Genomic DNA, 13148 nt, shown 5'->3' on the forward strand with positions numbered 1-13148 from the left:
AGCTGAAATTGTCACTACAATGAGAATAGCTGGTCCACCTTAACAGTCTACCTTACGTGAGCCTGGTCAGGTTCCAATGGGAGGCTAGCTTCGCTTGCTAACGTTGGTACTTCACTTTAATCAGGTGCTGGCAAGCAAGACATGGGAAATTGTCTTGGGTCTTGAGGAGTTGTAGCATTTATTTACTGACAAATAGTCAAAAATGTTCACACACAGCACTGCTACATTTAACTCTCTGCTCCGGTCTCTGCAGCCTCACTGTCATGTGTCAGCGTCACAAACACACACGCTCTTTTATCTCTCTTTTGACTGCACACTGGCTATGCACGCAATCTGGCAATCGGTTGGTATTGGTTGTAAAGGAACCAGTGGCAAATTGGCACCAGGTTACAACCCTGCTGACAATGCTGTGGCAGGAAGAGATAATGTTTGGGTTAAAATGATTACTTAAAACTAGAGTTCTTCTAATACTGCCTAAAACGCTGGGATCAGGTATCAGTAAGTGCACAAGTCTATATACCAATCTGATACCACGCAATTTATTGATAAACTTGAAATGGCAGTTTTCCAGGAAATCAATTCTTCTTCACTGCTCTAAAACAATAGCCTACACAGCAAGTTGCGCTGTGGAGCCACTGGCATCTACTGTTATAAAGCAAAGAATTAATTTCCGGTAAATAGTGTAACGTTAGCCGTTAGCAAAATGGGAGCAATTTTGTAATTTCTTTTGCATTTATTCTCTGTATGTATTTGTACTTTTTTACAAAGGATTTAACCTGAGCTTTGCAGTACAACAATAATAGCAATCAGTAGTATCGCATCAGTACTTGGTATCAGTTGATATGCAAGTTCAGGTATTTGTTTTGGTATCGGGAAGGAAAATATGGTGTCATAGCATGTCTACTTAAAACGTGGAACATGAAATCTCAAAGGAGCTTTCTCAACCTGGGGTTACCACCTAAGCCAGACCATCTCTGTGTGATGGGTTTCTTGCTTTTGTAGAGAAAGTTTCATTGTGAGTCATAGGTTGATCTGGGATTTTTCCCAGGTGTATTGTACCAAAAAAGTAACTTCTCCTCCTAATATTGTCATTATCTCTTTGGTATTATTTTTCTTTATTACTCTCTCAAATATGCTGGTTTACTGCAAAGGCAAAGTAACGCTGAGTAAATAATTTTGTCAGTGTCGTGTCAGAACAACAGCTATATGAACACACAGAGCACATTGAGTGTTTGGAGGTGACTCACTCTCCAGAGGCTGACATTGTTACATTCCACATTCCACCGACAGTTACAATGAGCCGTCGATTGTTCCCCTCCGAGGCTGTTGAAAGCCTGCTCCTGTGCGTTTGTCGACAACAATGGAATTCGGAGAGAGTTACCCACAGCAGCAGTGTTCAGTATAGTTTTGTTACAGTAGTTGCCTAATGCGGCATTTGTTGGTGGTGAGGGTCTGGGTGAATTCAGGAAGAGAAGGAATGGTATCTGTCTGCCTGTTACCATCACATCCCCCCGCGTTCAGTTGACATTAGGAAGTAGATGAGGAGGGGGAGGGAAGGGAGGTCATCTTGGTAAATGGTTATCTTAAGTGGGAACAAATTTAGCCTGACTCGGTGACTCTCAATCTGATGAACGAGGGCTTCTTTTTAAGTGACGTGACGGCAGGGGAATGTCGCTGGCTATCGCAAAATGATGGAGAGGGACTGAGGTCAGCTCAGCTCCACGGTCATGAGACGACTTGTTGAAATACGTTTAGCTCTCGAAAATCCGCAAGAGACAGCACTTGTTTCCTGAATTAGTAGGAAGGAGTTGCTCTGCCTCTACGAGCAGCCAGAATGTGTTTTTGTTCCAGGGGAAAGTTGAGGGGGCTCTGGTTATTCTCCGCCACTCAGCTGAGGCCAGAAATGGACCGACTCGCTGTCAGGCGCTGTCTCTGAGCTACAGCAGTGACACTGGGTCACCAGTCAGGTCCCTTTGTCACATATGATCTCATTCATAAGGAGACTTGCCCCCGAGATCAGCAGTTTAGTCCTCGAATACAAGTCCAGTCTGTTTCCCTTCCAGTCATTGTATCACGTCTCAAGTGACGAACCACCCACGCCAGTTTTAGGTCCAGTCCTCCAAGTTATGATGTAATCGTTTATAGAGTATTGTTAGTGTGTTGCTCGTTCTCATTAGACACAGATGGGGTTAATCTGAGGGAGGGTTCCCCTTGTCAGCTGTCCAGCAGTGACATCAGCCCTGCAGCTATTCAGTAGCTCAGTATCTTGTCCTCCAGCCCAGCGTGGGCTGAACCACTGAGGAGGGGGGGGGGGGGGGGGGGGGGGGGGGGTCGTTGAATTCTTGGCTCAATGCGACCTTGACCAAACCGCACCCCCCCCCCCCCCCCCCCCCCACGCAGAGAGGAAAGCCCCAAACGTAGACTGAATGACACATGGACGCAGCACTTTTGCACGTGTGCTACTCAGCGTGGCTTTTTCACTTTCATAAACAGCCTCTTCATAACACTGACTAAACATGATCTTAATGTATCACTGTGACGCTACAGGCTCTTATTATGCAATATGGATTTTTAAGAAGGCTGAAGTCAGTTTTGCCCCAAGCCCCTGTTAAATTCTCACCTTGCTTCACAGGCTTTTCCACACACATGCGGTTTGGATGAGAATCTGCACATGCCCACTCTGTTTCCCGCCTAGCCCTGCCTCTCTCAGTGTCTACGTTTACATGTAGGCCTTTCACAATAACTGCTTTCAGTGGACGATATAGTATCTCAGAAATATCTGTGATAAACATTTTGTTTGTCATTATGAGACCATTTTGTGCCTCTGATATGATAATATAATAGCATAATAATGCAAGTATACCTTTTCAAAGAGCAATGAACTTTTATTTCTTAAGAATATTAAGACATTTGAATTGGAAAGTGAAAAAATATTATCTCTAATATATCTTTTATCTGTGTGTGTGTGTGTGTGTGTGTGTGTGGAGGAGCTGAGTTCCACCCATGGTGAGACTTGGACAGAGAGCAGAACAGGACAGAAGCAGTGCAACCAGAAATGAAAGAAAAACGACTCAGCACTCTTATTTCCGTTCATTAGGGTTAGGTGTTGCACCCGCATCTTACAATGGTCGGGAATATCCTGCAGTTTATCATGGAGTCATGTTGGCAAAAATGTTGGTGACATCGTTATGTAAACAGACAGGCGTGTGAACTCAAGGGCAGTATCATACGATATATGGACATGGCCTTTGTGATTTTTGCTGACCTAAGTAACATAATGGTCTTGACAGGCCTAATTTTTACATGCATATGAAAAAGACAATATTCCCACTAAGCCGTTTACATGGCTCATAGAAATGAATATTCCCGTTTACATGCAGCCGTGCATACTCAGATTAATGTGTCCTAACATGTCCTTTATCAAGTCAAATATAGAAAAGTGATACAGCTGAAGCCGCTTGTGCCATTTTGCTTCTTTGCGTCAATGAAATTTCACTCGCTCTCCTTGGCTGTTTCCTGAATTACAGGCTGCTCTTTGCATTTTCGTATTGCCCGCCACCTATGCCACCACCACAGACACAAAAAGCAGATCAAGAGACAGACAGTGTGTGTGTGTGTGTGTGTGTGTGTGTGTGTGTGTGTGTGTAAAAGAGGATTGCCCCGGGAAGGCTAATACCCTCCCCTCCTGCACAGAAACCTCCACAGCGATGCTCTCTCAGCTCATTAAAGGTCATTAGATGAATCATTTAGACTTTCAGTTTGGAGTCACATGCTTCCTTTTTTGCCCGTATCCCGCAGGTGTTCAAAGGAGTCTTTAGACACTGTCTTCATGAGACATTCAGAGTGAATGAATCACAGACCCGCCTGCTGGTTATTGTTATCTGTGTTTGGCAACATCTTCCAGAATAACTGATTTTCCTCCCTGCTGTTATTTCAGGTAATGTCAGTCGGGCACACTCAGATGAACTCAAGACACCTTCAGGGAAATCGCGTTTTTTTTAAAAATTTATTTTTTTTATTTTTTTTTAACGTACAGCACTTTATATCATTGGACTTTAAAAATCTAAAAGGAAAGATTTGAGCTAAAGTACTTGGGTTGTAAACGTAATGGGTCACTGTTATGTGAGACCGCGACGTTGTTTGTATTTCAGATGTGTCGCGTCTTTTCTAAGTGTACCCTTTGGGTCCTCTCTGAGACGAATTGCTTTATGAAACCATAGACGCTGAAACTGAACTTGCAAGTCAAGTCAGGAGAAGTCAGGCAGGTTTTTTTGCCCACCTCACCTGTGTGAATGTCTGGCTCTGTGCTGCAGCAATCAGCCTGGGGAGGGGTTTTCTCTGCACCTTTTCGAGTCCAGGCATGACCAAAAAAACACTACAAAACAATGAGCTCATCAGCCAGAACTGTGGTCCTGCTTGGGGAATAGAAGACACTTGTTTTCGTTTTCACTTAGTGTGTCTGTGTGGCGTATGTGTAAAGTTAATATTTGCTGATATAACATGGTCATGAGTGTTTACACCATATTTGCATGCGCAGTAATGACACTGTAGTATTGCTGGTTGTCTGCAAGTTCACACTTGTTTTTGTGTGTGTGTATATATTCAGTTGCTCAGAATAGAGATGGCCGCAGGGTTTTCCACGGCTGTTAAAGTTTAAACAGGCTTCAGGAAACAGCCAATGAGATGACAGAAGATCCGTTTGAAATAGTAGTGGTTGTCTTTTGTATTATAGTCTTTGAATACCAAAGCATTTTGATAGGGCTGTCAAAACTGGCAAAAAATGGTGAACAATTATTCTGTCTAACAAAAAAACAAGCCCACATGGGTTTGAACCATTTGAATATCTATTTTTGCACATTATATCCAGAGAGCAAACCAATACGATTTATATTGTTATATTTAATTCTACATAATCATGCTTTTTAAAAGATCTACACACTGACACATTACAAAGTAAATAAAATAATGTCTACAGTAAAACTCTACTTGGTGCTAGAGAACCGAGAGTGTTCTGTCTCTGAGTGAGATCAGACAAAATGATTTGTAATTGATATGTTAATCAATAGCCTACATTTTTAAGGCCTATGCAAGAACTCGTCAGGCAGACGGCTGTGGTTAGAGCCACAACAATTAATTGATTAGCTGTCAGCCGTTGGCGGTATTTTTTTTTTCCACAGTTGAGCATTAGTTTTCAAAATCAAATGGTTTTTTTTCCCTTAAAAGTTCTATCATGTAGTCGAATATAGTGCCCCAGGAATGAATCCTAAAACCCGGAAATGAGTCAACATTTTACTACTCCCAGTTTCCTCGTCTCAAAGTCAGTGGGGTTTTTTTGAATGAGTTTTTTGGTACAATGCCTGAAATAAGGTCTGTTGTTAACACAAGCTTAAGATATTTTCATGTTTTGTTCTATGACTTAAAATACGTCATTAAATATCCCACTTGTGAATTTTGAAGCTTTTATGTGTCTTAAAAACGGCAGTTGCTAACAAGTGGCTTAATGAGACTACAGAATGCATCATTGTTATGTCGTGACCGTTGTGTAGTTTATTTGTAGCCTAACGTTAGCTTTTTACTTCCTGCAATTACCTTTGTGCTTCAGAAATCATAAAAGCGATGTATATTTGTAAGTATCATCAACCTTTCTTTGCAGTAGAGCTTATTTTCTGTAATAATCCAAAACCCAATGGAAAAATCCCATAGGCTTTTTTAAGGAGGGAACCAGGATGACGCTAACATCTGCGTCGGCCTACAGAAGAACATTATCCCTGCAGCGCTCTATTATTATATTATATTTTGAAAATTCATTGAGGGCCCTACATCATTACAAATCATGCTGAAAATTAGTGTGCTTTGGATTCACCTTTGATGTGCTGTAATCATGTTTCTATTGTTTCTTTCTACATAATGGAGCAAAAAAAGTTTTGTAAAACACATCCAATTGAAAGTCTCACTCTGACACCATTTATTAATCTGAAATTCTTCTTAATGTCAGACTCCTGAGGTAAATTCACTTTTTCAGTCCCAGTACAGATACCTAAGCTTTGTGTATCGCCCAATACTGAGTACAGATCCCATACCAGTGTTTATTTAATACGCTTTATACCTCAATGTGCGGAAATGACTTGGATAATGTGTAAGGTCACATCAGGTCGGACTTAAACACTGCTCTCCATACTTTCTAAATTAAAATGTGCATCCGTAATCTTAATGTTGTTGTCTTGTGCAGTTTTTTTGAGTCAACTTGACTCTAAAACCTCATCAGATTATAAAGAGCAGACCTTTCTGGAAACACTCAGTGACTACTGTAGTTGCCCCCGGCTGTGTCATTGTGAGCAAAGTTATAGGTCATTTTACTGTGCTGCAGCACTGTTTAGCTAACTTCAAAATGGCTGGCAGCCAAAAATAGCACATGCATGCTGAGTTACTCTTTACAGTCAGTGTATATTTGTGACCAACTCCAGTTGCACATGCAGAGTCACATATCTGTGGTTGTATCCAAATGGCTATAAGGTGGTAACTTGTGCTCTTTTTTTGTCTCTCCCCAGAATACCCTTTGACCCCAGATACTCCCAACAGTGAGGCGAGAACGTGCACCAGCAGCAGCCGCCTGGCCGCCCTTAAAAGACAGAATGACATCGAGCTCAAGGTCAAACAGGGCGCCGAGAACATGATTCTGATGTACTCCAACGGGCCCTCCAAGGTAAGATTCAGCAGGAGAAGGGGAGGGTGCACCTGACATTCAGGTTGGAGCTGGTTCCTGTCACGCTGCCAAGTGTGTAAAAGTGTAAAATTTCAGTTTCGTATGAGCTGGGTCTTACTTCTGTAGGTTTGGGCATCATTCATTTTGGCAATAATATAACATTGTACTCATCGAGTGACATCTGGCGACATTGTGACCTCACCAAAAAACCCCAAACGTGAGCACTTAGACAGTCATTAAGGTTTTAAACAAAGTCTTTCGTTAGTCAAACTTTTTGGGGGGAGAAAATGAGGGTGAACGGTAAACTTAACTTTTCAACTTTCTGGTTTGACTTAAAATTATTATACTTGCCATAGTGTGCACACAGGGACCAGTTTTACACCCAGTGCAAAGCAGTGCCCAGTGCAACTGTCTTTGCTAGTTTCACTCCATACAGTTGTCATTTTTACCGCCAGCACTCATGTTGTGTAAGATGCAAATGTACATATAGGTCTTAAAATGAGGTGTGGTCAGGTGCATTGTTGGTGTATTGCTATTTTGAGGCAGCAGAAAGTGAGTGCGCCATTGACAAACAAAAACCTGGTCTCAACTCAGAGTGCCGCAGTATTTTCCTGCTATTTGAAGGGCACATTATTCAGATGGTCAGATATGCCTACACAGGCGGGTTCGCAACATGAGTACGCTCTGATTGTTATACACACAGGGACAAGCAGATTTGTCGCAGGTGGGGTAAATAATACATCATCGGTGAGGAAAATATTCATTATTAGGGATGAGCCAGTACCCTATTATCTGTATCTGTAGCTATGCAACCAACTAATTTATGGTGCTAAGGGGCAGGACTTGGGATTGAAGTGGGTGGGGTTTAACCTGGTAGTTGGTATTTTAAACTTGCAATTATTTTGCCCTCAGACTTTGCACCATTAACCTAGCAAAAGTGGAGTTGTGGGTTTTTTTGTTTCCCGTCTTGTCTGGCAGCATATTTAGCAGACCATCTTAATCTGCGCTTTGTTGTTTTTGAGATATCCAACCACTTCCACGATTTCTTTAGCTTTGGAGGATAGATCGAGTTTCAGTACTTTATCATAACTAGCTCATTGGCTGTTTGAAACCAACCAGGTGTGGATTAAGAGGAGGTAGACAGTTACTGCAGGCAGAATGACGGAAAATGTCATATTTCTGCAAGTTTTTGTACTGCTTGTTCAACAGTTGTTTGATAAACTCGTCAAACTGTCTCCCTTTTGTTGCACTTAAGGCTAATGAGCATTGTTGCCATTGATTCCAGTAAAATATATCCTAAAGTCCCTTCACTGTGGGCTCTGCTCTGATGTTACGCTCTGCTGTCTGTGTGTGTGTAGTATAGCCCCACCCTCCTGCAAACAGGCAGCAAGTTAGAGAAGAGAGGCAGCAGACTGAATGGCTGTTGTCGTGTTTCTGCTGGGTGATATAGGATGTTAGATCTATCCATATTGAGTAAAAATGTCCAAAGTTTATCATCATTATCAACATAAATTTTCTGGCAGTCCTCTACAGAGATTGTTAAATCACCCAGCCTGATACCTTAATGACATTTTAAATGATCTTTTGCCAGTAAGTAGTAACAGAAGTGACCATTACACTGATTGATTTTAGTCGCCATCATCAGGTTGTAAAGTGTTTGCTTATTTATTTTGTACTTAAGGTAACATGATAGCTTTTATAGAAAGGCACTGTAGTCACAATCTCATGAAAACTGGAGGGAACAGGCTCATTCCCAGTTTGAGAACCAGTCTGCGGGTGGTAGAATGATACATGTTGGGTCTGCTTTTACGGCCTCACTGTAGGGGAGGAGGAAACATGAGAAGGCGCTGACACATACTGTGTGTCATATGCACTGCTGTTTATTCACAAAGCTCTTTGTGGCTCCTCTAATGCTCAGAGTGAGACAAACTATAATTTAGTTGGGAGGTAGAACTGATAACAGCTGGAGCACTGAGAGCCGCTTGTGCTCATCTCGGCTCTCGCGTCCCTCACTAGTAATTGAAGCCACTTTGTAGTAGACGGTTTAGTGTAGTGTAGGGTTTCAGCTGTGAGTCTCTGCTTTGCCAGTGTTGTATTTCTGCTCTTCACAGGATGTGTGTGTAGATATGTCAAGTGTTTTTTGATATAGCATGGATTGATCAAATTTCTCATGCCTGAGAATCCTTTTAAAGAATTAGTTTGACATTTGGGGAGATATGCTTGTTGGATTTCTCAGTGAGAGATGAGAGGATTGATACCACTCTTATGTCTGTGTGGAAACAGAGGGAAACAGCCAGTCTTGCTCTGTGCAAATGCAAAAACAAAATCTGCAACATGCTCTAAAAAATGTGTAATGAAAATTTGTGTTTGTGTGACCAGTTTTGAATCTTAACAAGAACGATTTTACAAAGATGTCTGGGTGAGGTCAGTTTTAAGTGACACTGTGGTGTCCTGGAAAGAGTCACTATTTTTTCTGTTGGAGTTTCCTCAACTCCCCAGCATCTCTGACTCCCCAATTGTTTCACGTCATTGCTGCTAGTGTTAGCTGCTTTGTCCTGACCTTTATTTCATTGTGTTCTCCTGATTTGACGTCCTTCTTGTTTATTTTCTGACTCAAGCTTATTGTATTCGAGAGTTTGTCATGCATTCTAGAATTCATCTGGTGGAGCAGGATATTTAAACGTCTGTCTTGGCCATGACGTAGCCGTAAATCCCGGCAAGGTCAATTTTAGATTGACAATTTGGTATGTCTTAACTTGGATTAATGTGGAAACAGGTCGAAGGAGAATAATTATAAGCACATCATGTAGGTTTTAGGCTATCAGTAAACAGTACACATACAGCAATTTTGTTATGTTTGTGTAATGATAATAAAGTTCTGAAGTCTTGAATCTTGATTAAGTCTAGCCTGCACACTTCCTCCATGCCACAAATGTTTGATAAAGACAACATCACGATCCTAAAGATAAAAAACGACTGGCCAGCTCACTCAGTGTAAAAGTCCATAGTACAGGCAGGCTGTCCAAAAATGCATCCGAGGCACTCTGACTGTAGTTAAGAAATCTTTTTATTGATTCATGGATAAACCAACGCGTTTCAACTAGTGTCTTCATCACAGTGAAAAATGCATTGGAAACAGGTGTGCAATTTATGAGCTCATGTGACGGTCATGTGACACAGTCACATGATATATTGGTGTAGCCCTACTGGACAAAAAACCACATCGACAGAAACTGCAAAAGAAAATGACATAAATGTACGCTGTAAATAATGAAAATATTTAGCAACAAGAAAAAAGGTTCAATGCCAAATAAATAGAAAGGAAACGACAGTGAAATGAAATAGGAATTGTTATATATTGTGACAAACCTGCACATAAAGTGGCAGAAAATGACAGAATTAAGATATGTATGGAGAAAAGGACAAAAACAATATGTGTGAGCGGACAACAAAGTCATAATGTATATATAAAGTTGAAATATTTATAAAGTGTATAAAAGACAGGAAAAACTTTCATAGGACTTACAAAGGTTCCTCAAGTATTATGTATATAAACATGTCATCAGTTAATATTTTACACTTAGAAGAGAGTCTATAAAAACACTCAACATTTCGAACGTACTTGGATGTTTGTCAGGTCAAAATGTTTGAGAAGTGGAAACCACACCTGCATTTATACATAATGCACTCCAATAGGCTGACGAGATCTATAATGGCAGGTGTGCTGAAACACCCTGGGGTGATAAAACTAGTAACCAAAAAAAATAAGAAACAATTCAGTACAAGTACATAAAAAATACAAAAAGAGAAATAGTAATACAAAAGCCATACTTCAAAAATTAGTTATATGAAACTATAAAACATTACATCAAATTCATCATTCCGTTTATCAGTCAACAAGTACAGAAATTGGGTCTAAACACCCTTAAAAAAAATCAAATTCAAAACATCTTACATTTTTGTGGTGTGGAGTAAGTGTGTAGGCATTACTTTTTCTGAAAGTGGAAACAGACAACTTTTTATGTTTTATTTGCATTTGTGGCTGGAGCGTACTGAGTGCTGGCCCCTCCCGGTCTTGAAGCAAATGATGAGTTAATAGTCGTTCAGATTATCAGAAATTAATTTCACACATATTGCTAGTGGGAGGCTTGCTACTTAATTCTAGCGAAATTATACCGACCATGCTGGTTAGCAAAACAGAGATAGCACGTAATGCTATTCTATAACAAGCAAACTTGTTACGCCCCTAATAAAGAAGTAAAGTTGTCCTACATTGGTTCACTGTCATTTCAATCATACAAAGTATCTAAAGCACGCATAACCTTCACTTTGGTTGTGGGGTGCTCTGTGCAAAAGCCTTATGGTTGTGCTTATGTGACCCGTGGAGGGTACAGCCATTGGCCAGTATCGGAGCCCTGTTTCGCCATTAACGGTAGTTATATAAAGTCCTATCTGCGCTGATTAATCAGCGCAACCGATGAGTCAGTGGACCTCTAATAGCTACTGATAGTTGCTGGGGAAAACAAAGCGCTATCCTCCTCCTGTTTTAGTTACACTATGGTTGACTCACTTCCTCTCTGCCGTAAATCGAGCCTTCATTTTCAAGGAAATCAATTTTACTTTATAATATAAAAGGTCTTTGAATCTTGTGTTTGGTTTGGAAACGAGAGGAACCTGCAGAGCTTCAGTGTGTAGCTGTAGTACAGTAAACCTGAATGAAAACGGCCTCATGTTCCCCACTGACTGGAAGGTTCCTCTGTGTGTCCAGGGGAGGTCGCTTACAAAACACTGTGACCTCCCCGGTCAGTCAGACAGACAGACAGACAGACAGAGGCACCTTCCAGCTGGAAATAGTCCTGTCCTGATGTCAGAGAGGAAATGCCTGCTGGACAGAGGTCTTTCCTGCGCGCGGCGCCATCAACAACCAGGATTTTAACTTCAGAGGAATTCTGGGTGGAGTTTGCTTACTTCACTCTTGTGTGTGTGTGTGCATGTGTGTGTTGGCAAGTATGAGAAGGTCAGCAATTACAACACACAATGAGATTCCGCTAACTTTCTTTTTTGATGAATAAGATTTTCCATGTGGTCACTCGGTCTTTGGCTCCAATTAAGGGCATGAACTGAAGTGTTTGTGTTTAATGCTCACAACAACCAAACACAATAAGTGACGAGGGACGGTGCGCAATTAGGGTCATCTGTGAAGTCCAGTTATTTTGCTTGAAAGACAAAACATTATTAAAATCTTCTGATTCAAACATTAATGTTTATTAAAGTGTGTTGATGTATGGCGATATTTCCCCACCAACAGACAGTGATCGTATTGTTTCTAATTTTTTCCCACAGGATCGTAAGTTGCTAGCGACTGCCCAGCAGATGCTTCAGGACAGCAAGACGAAGATAGAGTTCATCAGGATGCAGATCCTCAAGGCCAGCCAGGCCAGCGAGCTGAGCTTCGAGAGCAATGACGTGATGGGTGAGCCTTCACTTGAACTCAGTGATCGATTTAGAATTAGCCAGCGTGACTCCTAAAGAGATAATGCCTCTGCGGGTGCACACAAGGTCTTATGAACAATTATGTCTAAATTAAAGTATCGTGTCCTCCCCTGTCCTCCAGACAAGCCCATCATTAGCCCGTTGGACCTTCGGGTGGAGGAGCTGTGTCACCACGCCAAGATTGAGTCTGCTGTGGCAGAGGGAGCCAAGAATGTCATGAAACTGCTGGGCTCGGGAAAAGTCACAGAAAAGAGAGCACATTCAGAGGTGTGTTGAGGATGTTTGTGATGCATAGTTGTGAGTTTATATCCGTATTAAATTCACATCCTCTACCCCCCGTGCCCAGATTTAAAACAAGCAGGAACAAGATACTCATCACCTTACACATGATGCAGTTTTGTGAGCTTTAAAGCAAAATGGACCGTGTAATCAATGTGTCTGTCTCTTTCCATCCCTCTCTAACTCATTTCCACCTCTACTATTTCCTTCCCTCCCACCCTCCTTTGCCTCATGTGTACTTCCTTCCGTCCTTCTCTCTCCAGGCTCAGGCTCGTTTTAATGAGTCCAGTCAAAAGCTCGACCTCCTGCGATATTCCTTGGAGCAACGCCTCAGCGAGTTGCCTAAAAACCACCCTCGCAGCAGCAGCATCGTGGAAGAGCTGTCTCTGCTGTCCTCACCGGTCCTCAGTCCCCGATCCAGCATCATCTCCACACAGAACCAGTATAGCACCGTGACTAAGCCCGCTGCACTTACAGGTAAAGACACAGCGACTATGTTGTCGTGCACACTAATATTCCAAATATGGCAGTATTCTGAATTTGATAGTGGTCGTGTGAACAGCATACTCTGTTTGGATATTCTGAATTATGCCTTACTTAGAGTGTAGCATTTTCTGGTTAAAACATGGGACATGCTGCCATTTTTTGGAGCATTCTTTGGACATGTAAACAG

General features: G+C 41.6%; 1 protein-coding gene across 1 annotated transcript in view; it reads left to right on the forward strand.

Moving 5' to 3' along the window:
• Positions 1–13148, forward strand: part of pkn2a (protein kinase N2a) — a 39598-nt gene that overhangs the window by 12393 nt on the left and 14057 nt on the right. Inside the window, exons 4-7 of the mRNA XM_033650329.2 lie at positions 6549–6703; positions 12047–12176; positions 12318–12463; positions 12739–12952. Of these exons, the coding sequence (XP_033506220.1) occupies positions 6549–6703; positions 12047–12176; positions 12318–12463; positions 12739–12952 (645 nt within the window). The remainder of the gene's footprint in view (positions 1–6548; positions 6704–12046; positions 12177–12317; positions 12464–12738; positions 12953–13148) is intronic.

This window comes from Epinephelus lanceolatus, chromosome 12 (assembly GCF_041903045.1).
Source record: "Epinephelus lanceolatus isolate andai-2023 chromosome 12, ASM4190304v1, whole genome shotgun sequence".
Lineage (NCBI taxonomy): Eukaryota > Metazoa > Chordata > Actinopteri > Perciformes > Serranidae > Epinephelus > Epinephelus lanceolatus.